The sequence below is a fragment of the Camelus dromedarius genome, chromosome 23 (assembly GCF_036321535.1).
Source record: "Camelus dromedarius isolate mCamDro1 chromosome 23, mCamDro1.pat, whole genome shotgun sequence".
Classification (NCBI taxonomy): domain Eukaryota; kingdom Metazoa; phylum Chordata; class Mammalia; order Artiodactyla; family Camelidae; genus Camelus; species Camelus dromedarius.
Window position 1 is genome coordinate 19,912,332 of NC_087458.1, and position 12,990 is coordinate 19,925,321.

The 12,990-nt window shown below is 34.4% G+C and overlaps 1 protein-coding gene across 1 annotated transcript in view; it reads right to left on the reverse strand.

The window, feature by feature from the left end:
• The window catches only part of SLC9C2 (solute carrier family 9 member C2 (putative)), a 66,020-nt gene that overhangs the window by 27,250 nt on the left and 25,780 nt on the right, over positions 1 to 12,990 (reverse strand). Inside the window, exons 11-17 of the mRNA XM_064477995.1 lie at positions 11,456 to 11,622; positions 10,739 to 10,849; positions 8,964 to 9,061; positions 7,882 to 8,001; positions 2,848 to 3,046; positions 1,799 to 1,987; positions 615 to 764 (exon numbers count right to left, since the gene is read on the reverse strand). Coding sequence (XP_064334065.1) covers positions 615 to 764; positions 1,799 to 1,987; positions 2,848 to 3,046; positions 7,882 to 8,001; positions 8,964 to 9,061; positions 10,739 to 10,849; positions 11,456 to 11,622 — 1,034 coding nt within the window. The remainder of the gene's footprint in view (positions 1 to 614; positions 765 to 1,798; positions 1,988 to 2,847; positions 3,047 to 7,881; positions 8,002 to 8,963; positions 9,062 to 10,738; positions 10,850 to 11,455; positions 11,623 to 12,990) is intronic.

Genomic DNA, 12,990 nt, shown 5'->3' on the forward strand with positions numbered 1-12,990 from the left:
CTAAATTGCAGAGTGGCCTGGAATGGACAGACCGGCGTGAGGAAACCTGGTCAGGAGATGACTATTTCCATCTGTGAGTTCCTAATGTGCTTATGCCCTCATCTCCCATTTGGGACTTTTCCTGCCTGGAAATGAGGAGGGTTTTGAATGACAAAAACATAATCATAAAATACTACCACTCATTCACGCCTCAGTACCGGCATTTCAAGTTTTCAATGTGACATCTTTGTTCTCTTTCCCTCTCTCTTCCCACCACTTCAGACCTACCCTTTCTTTGAAGCCTTGTTCATATCTCAACTCCTACATGAAGCCTTTTTGAAGTGCCCTACCTTTCAGAGAGTGTTACAAGACAGACAGAATCTCTACTGTGCACTCAGAAAATAAAAGCAAGTAGATTTTCTTCTGTGACAATCATAAATAAGTTCGATCATGACAGCTGAAATTTAAAGAGCAGAGACTGTTCCCTGCAGATCTTGTCCGACATGGTAAACAACTGAATTCCCCTCACTTGCTATAATTTAATCTCTTGGGTCAAATACATGCAGACAGAGTCTTAAAAGAAATTAATACACCTAAGTGATGTTTTCCCCAAATGATCAGTGCTTGTGTCTCACCTGATTTACTGATTCTCGGCTAGAAATCTGTCGTATTAAAAATTTGGTATCCTCTTGACTTTTGACATAGCCTTTTGTAATACTATACATCAGGCTGAGCTGCTTTTTGATCTGCACGTCTATGATACTTATCAGCAGTGGTATCATTATCTGGAATAACGGAGAGAAGAAAAAAAGCCTGAAAATGTGACGAGGAAAAGCACCCTTAAAGCAGACGTTCCCAAAGTGTCATTGCCAGACCAGCCGTGGCATCACCCAGAAGCTTTGTTAGGAACATAGACACTCAGGCCCCACTCCAGACCTGCTGAACCAGAAACTCTGGGGATGAGCCCAGAAATCAGTGTTTTAACAAGTCCTCCAGGTCATTCTATGCACACTCAAGTTTGAGAGCCACTCCCTAAAGAAATGAAAGTTCAATGGATAGCTGCCTCTGTAGCTTTAAGGGAAGGTCCCTACACCTTTTCCCCCATTCTCCGCATGCCTGGATTTCAGAAGAGAGATCACCCTATAACCTGGGGGATAGTTACCAACTGAATAAATCTTCTCTTTACCCCTGTTTCTTCACCAGTAAGATAAGGAACTTAGGATATCCAAGAGCCACCTTTGCTAGAAATTTTTCGAATCATAAGCTGAGGCAGGAGAGCACAGTGACTGCACAGTTAGGGCTTTGTCAGCAAATTTTACTAAAACTTGGAAAACTTGTTTCTGGGTTATTCTGCTTCAAGTAGCATCATCATTTTCATTTATTCACCCAGTAAATAATTTATGAAGAACTTATGATTTATCAGGCACCATTCTAGAGTCCTAGGGTACATCAGTGACCAAAACAAAGATCCCCACCCCATAGAGAGTATACACAACATACAGTAAAATGGTGATAAGTGCTATGGAGAAAAAAATAAAACGTAAGCAGGTGGAGGGGGATCAGGAAGACGGGGTGGAAAGCTGGGAGTAGGGAGGGCAGGTAGTGTGGTCAGGGAAAGGCCTTTGTGAGAAGGTGAGATTTAAGCAACGACTTGGAGTGAGAGAGTGAGCCAAGCAGATACCGGTCGGGAGAGGGTTCCAGGAGGAAAGACAGCTCCCCGCACCTGCCCCATTTCTTTCAAAATAATGTGGTTTCTTAATTCATCTGACAAATAGTGTAGGAAAAAAAACCCACAATTTTTTAAAATGTGAAGTTTTACCTTGATAAGAGGAAGAAATCTAATTATTCTGAAATAACCTATTATTACTGCAAACTGAATAAGAACCAAGTTGTCTGGTCTCAATTTGACAAAGTATAAACAGAATATATCAACAATTCCAATGAGCACGGTAAAAAATTCCAAAATATTCCAATGTTGATGAAAATATTTCCTTTTCAAAATTATTATCTGTTTAGAAAACACAGAATTATAAAGTCATTTCATAGCATCTATACAGTGATATGGGGAGGGGGGAGGGTTCTAAAAAATTAACAGTTAAATCCTCAGCTACAAATGAGTTATATTCCAAAAGTTAGGTTTTAACTCATTCATTTGAAATTCAAAAACATCCATTTTAATCTCCGACGTCAAAAATTATAATTTCACTCAAAATATATATAATCTATCATGAAGCTGGTATGCCAAAGACAAGCAATGAAAAACAGTAAACAAATCCACTGCAATGATATTAATAATAGAGTATGAAAATAAGGGGGGAGGGTATAGCTCAAGTGGTAGAGCGCATGCCTGAGGTCCCGGGTTCAATCCCCAGTACCTCCACTGAAAAATCAAATAAATAAGTAAACCTAATTATGTCCCCCTTGCAAAAAAAAAAGGAAAGAAAGAAAAAAATAATAAAGTATGAAAATAGTAACACTGATAAATTCATCTTTTAAGCATGTATCCTGAAAAGTAGCTCTCATATCATGACAAGGACCCAGCAAACCAATTTGGCTTTATTCACTTATTTTTTGCATTGTTACAGAGAGTATTTGAGGGAAGCACTCTGTCTAGATTTTCAGTTCTCTTTTACCCAACCTTTGAGATTTTCTTCATTTATGATACTTACCTGATATCCAAGACTGTGACTATTATACTGATTTCATTGCTAAACTCAGAAAATTCAAAAAGATTGCTAAAATTCGAGGATCCTATCAACTGTTACAGGAGATGACTTCTAGTATCAATTATTTCAATAATATGACAAAATAGATTCAAATTATCTAAATTATTCTTTTTATAGGATGTATTTCTATTTTAAACAGTACCTTCAGTGCTGATCCTAATAGGTATAAAAATACAAAGTAGTAGTTGACCAATATCAGTGCTGACACATTTAACTCTCTTGCCATTGGCCACAGATGTACTATCATAGGATAAGTGTATATTATTGCTGTAATATATCCAGCATATTCAAATTCTTCTGAAAATACAATGCGATGTACAAAAAGAAGAAATTTATTATTCCTAAAAAAAGAGACCAAATAAAATGTCAGATCACTTTAGAAGTATAAAATCTGAACTTCAACATTTGTTTAAACAAATATTAACATTAATTTGAAGAATATAAATACATAAAATAATAGATAATATATAAATATATAAAACACACTTTCTAAACATAAAAATCATAAAGGAAAAAGATAAAATATGGCTCTAATTAATCTATATCTGGGCTGGGGAGATTTTTTTTTTTAAGTTGGTGTCTTATATATATTATTCACTCAAGTAGAAGAAATGTTTTCATTAACCTTTACCAGAAACATTAGATTCTGTAAATATATACTCATATTTTTTGTTTGTTAGGATGTTTTTTGGGTTTTTTTTCCTCTCAGTATTACTAAGATATAATTGACATACAGCATTGTTTAAGTTTAAGGTGAGCAGCATAATGGTTTGACTTAATGTACATCATGAAATGATTATCACAGTAAGTTTAATGAACATGTATCATCTCATGTAGATACAAAATTAAAGAAAATGGAAAATAAAAAAATTTTCCTTGTGATAGAATAGAATTTACTCCCTAAACAACTTTCATATATAACATACGATACTGTTAATTGTATTTTTCACATAGTACATTATATCCCTAGTATTTATTTATCTTACAACTATAAGTTTGTCCCTTTTGACTGCCTTCATCCAATTCCACCTCCCCAGTCCCTAATCTCTGGTAACCACAAATCTGATCTTTTTTCCTATGAGCTTATTTGTTCGTTTTTGAAGTAAAATTGACCTACAACACTGTTAGTTCCTGTTATGCAACATAGTGATTCACTATTTCTACACATTTCAAAACGACAACCACAATAAGTCTAGCTACGTCACCATAAAAAGATATTATATAGTTATTGACTGTATTCCCCACCCTGTACAATTCATACTGGTGACTCATTTATTTTGCAGTCAGAAGTCTGTACCTTTCAATCACCCTATTTCTTTCCTCCCCCTACTCCTTCCCTTCTGGACACCACCTGTTTGTTCTCTGTATCTATCACTCTTGTTCTCTTTTATTACATTTGTTCATTTGTTTTATTTTTTAGAGTCCACATATACGTGAAATCATGGTATTTGTCTTTCTCTGTTTGACTTACTTCACCTAGCATAATACTATCTAGGTCCAGCCATGTGCCAAATGGCAAGATTTCATTCTTTTCTATGGCTGAGTAATATTCCATTATGTATACCACATCTTCTTTATCCATTCACCTATCAGTGAACACTTGGGTTGCTTCCATATCTTGGCTATTGTAAATAAAGCTGCAATGAACATAGGGGTGTGTCTTTTCTTATTAGAGTTTTCATTTTCTTCAGATAAATACCCAGAAGTGGACTTGCTGGATCATATGGTAGTTCTATTTTTAATTTTTTGAGGAATCTCCATACTGTTTTCCATGATGGCTGCACCAATTTACATTTCAACCAACAGTGCATGAGGGTTCCATTCTCTCCACATCCTCATCAACACTTATTTGTTGTCTTTTTGATAACAGCCATTCTAACAGGTGTGAGGTGATATCTCATTGTGGTTTTGATTTGCATGTCCCTGACAGTTAGTGATATTGAGCATCTTTTCATGTGCCTGTAGGCCATCTGTATGTCTTCCTCTTTGGAAAATCATCTAGTCAGATCCTCTGCCCTTTTTTAAATTGGGTTATGTGTTTTTGTAATGTTGAGTTGTTTGAGTTCTTTGGATATTAACCCCTTATGAGATATATTGTTTCCAAATATCTTCCATTCAGTAAGTGGCCTTTATATTTTGTTGAGAGTTTCTTTCACTGTGCAGAAGCCTTTTATTTTGATGTAGTCCCATTTGTTTATTTTTTGCTTTTCCTTTCCTTCCTGAAGAGACATATACCAAAAAAATTACTAAGACCAATGTCAAATAGTTTAATGCCTATGTTTTCTTCTAGAAGTTTTATGGCTTCAGGTCTTACATTTAAGCTTTAACTCATTTTGAATTTATTTTTGTGCATGGTATGAGAGAGTAGTCTAGTTTGATTTGTTTGCATGTAGCTGTCCAGTTTTCCCGGCACGCTTATTGAAGAGACTGTCTTTTCTCCATTGTATATTCTTATCTCCTATGTCATATATTAATTGACCATAAACACATGGGTTTACTTCTGGGCTGTCTATCCTGATTCACTGATCTATGTGTGTGTTTTTGTGCCAGTATCATACTGTTTTGATTACTATAGCTTTGTAGCATAGTCTGAAGTCAGAGAGACTGATTCCTCCAGCTCTATTCTTTCTCAAGATTGTTCTGGCTACTCAGGGTCTTCTGTGTTTCCATACAAATTTTAGAATTAAATAATTCTATTTAGAAATTGTTCTACTTCTGTGAAAAATGTCATTGGTATTTTGATAGGGATTGCCCTGAATCTGTAGATTGCTTTAATTAATACAGTCATTTTAACAAATACTAATTCTTCCAATCCATGAACACAGTACATCTTTCCATCTGTTTGTGTTGTCTCCAATTTCTTTCATCAGTTTTCAGAATTCAGGTCTTTTGCCTCCTTAGTTAGGCATTTTATTCTCTTAGGTATTTTATTCTTTTTGATGCAATTGTAAATGGGATTGTTTTCTCTTTCTCATATTTCATTTTTAGTCTATAGAAATAAAACAGATTTCTGTATATTAGTTTTGTCCTGCCATCTTACCAAATTCATTGATGAGCTCTAGTGGCTTTCTGGTGGCATCTTGAGGATTTTATATGTATATTATCATGTCATCTGCAAACAGTGACAGTTTAACTTCTTCCTTTCCAATCTAGGTTCCTTTTATTTCCTTTTCTTCTTGATTGCTGTGGCTAGGACTTCAAAAACTATGTTGAATAAAAGTAGTGAGAGTGGGCATTCTTGTCTTGTTCCTGATCTTAGAGGAAATGCTTTCAGCTTTTCACCATTGAGTATGTGTCAGCTTTGGGTTTGTAATACATGGCCTTTATTATGTTGAGAAATGTTCCCACTGTGTTGAGTTTATATCATAAATGGATGTTCAATTTTATCAAAAGCTTTTTCTGCATCTACTGAGATGATCATATGATCTTTATTCTTCAGTTTGTTAATGTGGTATATCACACCGATTGATCTGCAGATACTGAACCATCCTTGCAATCCTGGAAATGTATTGTTGAATTTGGTTTGCTAATTTGTTGAGGATTTTTGCATCTATTTTCGTCAGTGATATTGGCCTATAATTTCCCCTTTTTTGTGGTATCTTTATCTGATTTTGGTGTCAGGATGATGCAAGCTTCATAGAATGAGTTTGGAAGTGTTCCTTTCTCTGCAATTTTTTGGAATAGTTTGAGAGGGATAAGTGTTAATGCTTCTCTACATGTTTGGAAGAATTTACCTGTGAAGCCATTTGGTCCTGGATTTCTGTTTTTTGGGAGTTTTTAAACTACTGATTCAATTTCAGTACTGGTATCTGGTCTGTTCTTATTTTCCACCTCTTGTTGGTTCAGTCTTGGGAGATTGTACATTTCTAAGAATTTGTCCATTTCTTCTAGGTTGCCCATCTTATTGGCATACAGTTGTTTACAATAATCTCTTATAATCCTTTGTATTTCTGTGGAGTCAGTTGTAATTTCTCCTATTTCATTTCTGATTTCATTGATATGGATGCTCTCTCTTCTTTTCTTGGTGACTCTGGCTAAAGGTTTATTAATTTTTCTTTATCTTTTTAAAGAACTAGCTCTTAGTTTCATTTATCTTTTCTGGGGTTTTTTTTGTTTTTTTTTTTTAGTCTCTCACTTATTTCTGCTTATTTATGATTTCTTCCTTTCTACTAACTTTGGATTTTGTTTTTTTCTAGCTCCTTTAGGTGTATAAGGTTAAGTTGTTTGAGTTTTTCTGGAAGGCATTTTTTAAAATTAAAGCTAATAGCACATAGGGACAATGCAACAATGCAAATATTCATATATCAAAAGCAAGAGATAAATAAATTTAGAGAAAACACTAGTGCTGATTAAAATTAGGAACAGGAAAAAATATTCTATGATATATATTTTTTAAATGGTTTCTGTTTATTGAAAGTAGAGGCTGACAAAAAGAAGTTACCTAGATACATATCGAGACCCTAGAGTCTTAATTTTTTATATTTTTCTTTAAACTTAATACATGGAATAAAGTAAAAATTATCATAATTTGTTATGAAAAGTATATTAACAACCATTTAAAATTTATTAGCATTAATGGTCCCAGAATCTTCTCATTTGACATCTTTAGTAGAGAAACCTTGTCTTTCTGCTTTAAAAATTATATAGGTTCAGAACTTATATAACAAAGCAAAGAAACTACACAAGTTAAGTAAAACTTGTATCTTGTGACATTTTGGAAATTGGTGATAGGTATTATTAAGGCCATGCTGTGTTTTTCCTAATTATAGACATCAGCAGAAACACCGCATGGCACAGATGAAATGTGAGAGCTAGATCCAGTCTTTGAGATTGATATTTCTCACTCTCGCTCACATCAGAAGAATACTAGAATATTACAGAAGCCCAAGACATAATGTGACCCTAAGACATGGCAATTAAAACTTGAAGAATCCAAATATGACCATCCTTTTCTTCTTCTTTTTTTTCCTATCTACTCTCTACTGGAGGTGTCAGTGAAATTGCTGAAACAGAATGCAGAAAGAAAAGCAAGCACTCTGCTCCTTCCCCACTCAGTCAATGAGTTGACTATAATGTTAGTGGGGTTTTTTTAGGGAAAATCATGGTAATCTATTCTGACAATGTAGGAAAGGTCACATTTTCAAGTGCATTGCTATTAAAAGTTCATAGTACTTACCCACATAGAATAAGAGGTGCCTTCTCTTTATGATATTTGAAGAAAATTAACAAGCTTTTAAACTTCATAAGCCAACTTCTAGCTCTTACATAAGCTAAAACATCATAAATAGTCATGAATCTAACAGAGAAAAATACAGATACATGTTATAAGGAAAAACAAGTGCTATATCTTTGGGTAATATAAACAGAAAGTTACACTAAATATAAATGTAGTATGGGTTTGTTAAATATGCCTCAGTATCCATCAGCTACCTACCCACAGTCACAGAAGAGAAACATTTTAGCGTAAGCCTCTTGCTGTCCATGTTTCTGGAACTATTCCTGACCTGAGGTAAAATATAATTAAAACTTCTCCAGACCAATTCTTTGGGGTGCAGAATCAAGCTTCCTTTTGTCACGCCTTGCCTATCCCAAGATTTTCCAAGGCCCTAAATTCCCTATCTTTCCCAAACTTTATCCAGGAATTGATGCTGTATCTCCCAGACGTATTACCAGGGTGCTGAAATTTAACCATCACCCAGACAACTCTCCCATCGTAGTTGCCCCAAAGCTTTGTCTTCGACCATCCATTCTCTAATGTTTACCAGGGCTGTGACCAATTATCAATATATCTCTAAGATACTAAGCTTTCCCCATCAGATTTACTTGCATCTATCAGTTCCATAGGTTGGGTCAATTCCTCCAGAGTCTGATCCATTCCAGAAAGCAGTTTAATGGCAGGCTCCAGGCTTCCCTACCTCCCCTATTCAGTAATTTAGTGAATATGATATAAAGACAAAATACTTATAATAGTAATTGAAACTATATGGGTTCCTTTTCATGGCTTCCCTTGTCTCTTATATAAATTGCTCTCTAGTCAGAACTTCCTCCAGAATCTCCTAATGTCATCAAAGTTATGAAACCTGGGGGAAAAGTATAAACAAGTAAAATAGGAAGTAGATGGATAGATGGATGGATAGACAGATAGATAGATAACATAAAAAGATTGATCAATCTGGGCATTCAACTCTCAGTTTGTTCATTCTGTATCACATACACATTCAATTTTGGAAATATCAATTAAAGAAGTATTACACTTACTTTCCTTGGATAGGGCAAAAGCTTTTGGTTGCACCAATTAATGTCCGGGCTGCCTCTACACTGAGGACTCCATCATTACACTGTTTTTCAAAGCTACTCTAAAAATAAAAATTACAAAGGACCAAAACATTAATGTAACGTACTCTGACATTTACATGGCCCTCCCTCACTACTATTATTGAACTCAATATATGAAAATATACTTCTCAAAAACTTCTGTAACAGGAAATACATTTTATCCAATTTAAATATTTAGAGAATATTCATTTTTTGCAAAGTACTTTCCTGGATGTTATAAAAAATACAAAGATTCCTAGCTTCAGGAAACTAAAAATTTATACAACTCAGAGTTTACTTCAGATGCTTAATATGGCTAATTACTAGAGAAATGCAATCAAAACCACAATGAGGTATCACCTCACACCAGTAAGAATAGCTATCACAAAAAGTCTACAAATAATAAAAGCTGGAGAGGGTGTGGAGGAAAGGGAACCCTCCTACACTGTTGGTGGAAATGTAAATTGGTGCAGCTACTATGGGGAACAGTATAGAGGTTCCTTAAAAAACTAAACAATAGAGTTATCATGTGACCCAGCAACCCCACTCTTGGGTATATATCCAGAAAAAACAAAAACCCTAATTTGAAGACACATGCACCCCAATGTTCATAGCAGCACTATTTACAATAGCCAAGACATGGAAACAACCCAAGTGCCCATTAATAGGAAATTGGCTTAAGAAAATGTGGTGTATATGTGTATATATATAAATATTATTCAGCTACAAGAAAAGAATGAAATCTTGCCATTTTCAACAAAACAGAGAATATTATGCTTAGTGAATAAGTCAGAGAAAGAAATACCATATGACATCACTTATATGTGGAATCTAAAAAATAATACAAATGAATATAGATACAAAATAGACATAGAAAACAAACTTATAGTTACCAAAGGGGAGAGGAAGAGGGGAGAGACAAATTAGGAATATGGGATTAACAGATACAAACTATCATATATATAATAGAAAAGCAACAAGGATTTACTGTATAGTATAGGGAATTATATTCAGTATCTTATAAAAACTTATAATCTGAAAAAAATAACTGAGTCAGAATACTGTACACCTGAAATTAACACAATATTGAAAATCAACTATATTTTGATTTTAAAAAAAAATAACACGGAGTCAGTCACTGTATGGAATTGTTGGTTTAAAAGTAAATGTGGTAAGTCATTATAACAAGGGTCCCAAAAATCAAGGGTTGATTTAAAGTTGATTTTACCTAGTAATCTTTCTATGTTTATATTACAACATTTAAACATTGTCTTAAATATTTTAAGAGAATTTTGATTCACTAGATTTATTTTAACTTTTTAGATTTATAAGAGTTAAATAAGCACTTGGGAGAATTTTCTATAAAAGGAACTCAAATATGTTAAATTTATAAAAGCAGTTTCAAATATTTGGAGATGTTTAATTAACTAAGTATGTAAATGGCACCAAACATCATTCAAGACTACTCAAAAATGAACTGCTAAAATTTACTAGAATAATAAGAATTAGAAAATTAGAAATAGAATAATAAGATTTGTGACTTGAATTTAAAGTCTAAGAGATTTTTTATTTTTATTTTTCAACTTTAATAAATCAAACATATATTTTAACAACCAATCAAAAGGTGAAAAAATTTTTTTTCTAGTCACCTAAAAACCATATGTAAGAATTGCAAAAATAACAATAAGTAAAAAGCAGATAATGTGAGGAGTACCAACCATTTGTATTATAGCTACATGCAATCTGGCTTCTCCTATTAAATCTTCATCTGTTGGGGACTCCTTTGCTTCTTTGTCACATGAAACATGGGTAAACTGAACAGTATCAGACTAAGTTGAAAAACATACAAAAAAGAAAAGAAAAACATACAGAGCTAAAGTTTTTTAAAAAAAGTAAAAATGATTAGAAGCTGTTAAATGCTTTGCTCAACAAAGATTCCAGTAATTCAAATCTGAATCGCTAAAATGAAGGGCTGTGTATGTAAATAACATTCTTCCTATGGGAAATGTTGCTTTCAATTATGGCGAAGTAACTATTCATTTGGGGAGATTTAGAAACCAAATTCTCCAAACCTGTCTACGCTTGACTGCTCTCTGAAGCAGCCTGTGTTTTCTACTTCTCATAGTACTTATACAGGGAGAGATCTCTCATTTCTTCAACCAATTGGAAACATCACCTTGGCAGAGGCTATTCATAGTTACTCAATCAGCCAGTGTGTAAAAACACCAGTTCTCCTGTATTTGGGAAATATTACCAGATCAACAAGACCTTCTCTGTAGAGACAGAATACAAAGAAGTATAGCATAACTAGTAAATATACCCCCCTTCAGTTTTCTGACATATAACTAGCAGAATCAAGTTTTTTACAATAAACTAGAGAAAGAGATGCAGACCCAGGGAGGGAAAGGACTATTTTTTGCTAGGTATCAACTCACAGGAATGATGTATTCAATCTTTGTTTTTTCTTCTACTAAGGTCCAATTAACATTTGTCAAAATTTTTTCTGTTTTACACAAAGCTATTCTGTTCTGTATCATCTCCTGGATGTGCTTAATGGCGTTTTGCATGGCCATTTGTCTTTGAAGGGAGAGAGCACACAAACCTGTGACAAAGAAGAATGAGGACCTTAACAGAATACAGTGAAGACTGCACAGAGAAGCAAAAGGATTGCATGATGTAGGGAAATCTTGGCATTACCTGCATAGCCAACCCAGAGTGCTTAGAGCAAGGACAATTTTTGTCCAAAATTTTGCAGAAAATCACCCAGCTATCCATTTCCTTTCAGCTGTACTTTATCTGATTCAACTGCTAAAGAATGTTTTCTTAGTTTCTTTTCATTTCCTACAGCTGGAGACAAGACTTACTGCTTCAAGGCACTCCATCAGTATTTCTCAAGGTATGGAAAACTAGCTGTGTCTTCTATGGTAGAGGGGCTGCTTATTAAACTAAGCAAATTCCTGGGCTCCACCCCATATCTGGAGAATCAGATTGTCCTGGAAATTTGCATTTTTAACAAGTTCTCCAACTGATTCTTACACACAATAAAATGTAAAGGCCACTGCAATAGAGATCCCTCAAATTTAACATCTGTTTCCTGACCAGAAAATCTGCATGTCCAAAACTTGCAGCAGTTTGTATTGTCTTGAAGTATGAATCTGAGATTATAGCTATCAGGCTCGCTTACCAAAAAGAAGTTAATTAGTGACTGAGCTTAGCCTACTCATTCAGAATTCCATCTCAATAAACTGTTCTCTCTTCCTAACTGCGTATGAGATATCTCATAAAGAGTTAAAAAAATGTTTCTAAATGTTTCAGTTTAACTTTATTGCATTCTCTACAGGACACTAGGCAACAGTAGTATTTGAAATTTCGAGGATTCAAAAAGGTCTGGAGTCATATCCCTCTCAATTCTGTATGGTCCAGAGCAAAGATGCATTTGACCTCATGCTTAATAAAGAGTTAGAAGGTGTCAGCTTTGGATTTAAAATCTGGCAGCTGAGAGCACCCAAGGAGAAAGTTTATTCGTTTGCCTAATTACATCCTTCTCATTATGATGGAGCAAAAGCCACTTTGCAGTTGCTCTGGGGAAACACGAGTATATGTGGACCACTTGGTGGCGGCATATATTTGAGTTAACTCTCATGACTAAAATGATCCAAGAACATGAGGAGGGATCTCCTAAAAGCATTAGGCCAGATGGAAGAAGTTGCTTCAAAACTCTTCATGATAAAACTCAGTTTTGTCAATTACCTCCTCACATGCAAGTATTTCTAGAAAGGATGAGCGTTGATTCTGAGGATAATATACTTGCTATATTTTTTTGTTTCATAATGAAAATTCTGAGGTTTAGTTAATACAATAAAAAATGGATAAGGGAAGAAAAAAAGAAGAAGAAAACACTTCCATGAGAATAAAACTCTTTGATCTTGCCCTTGAGTATCAGAATAAGAGCAATCACAAGGAAGCCAGC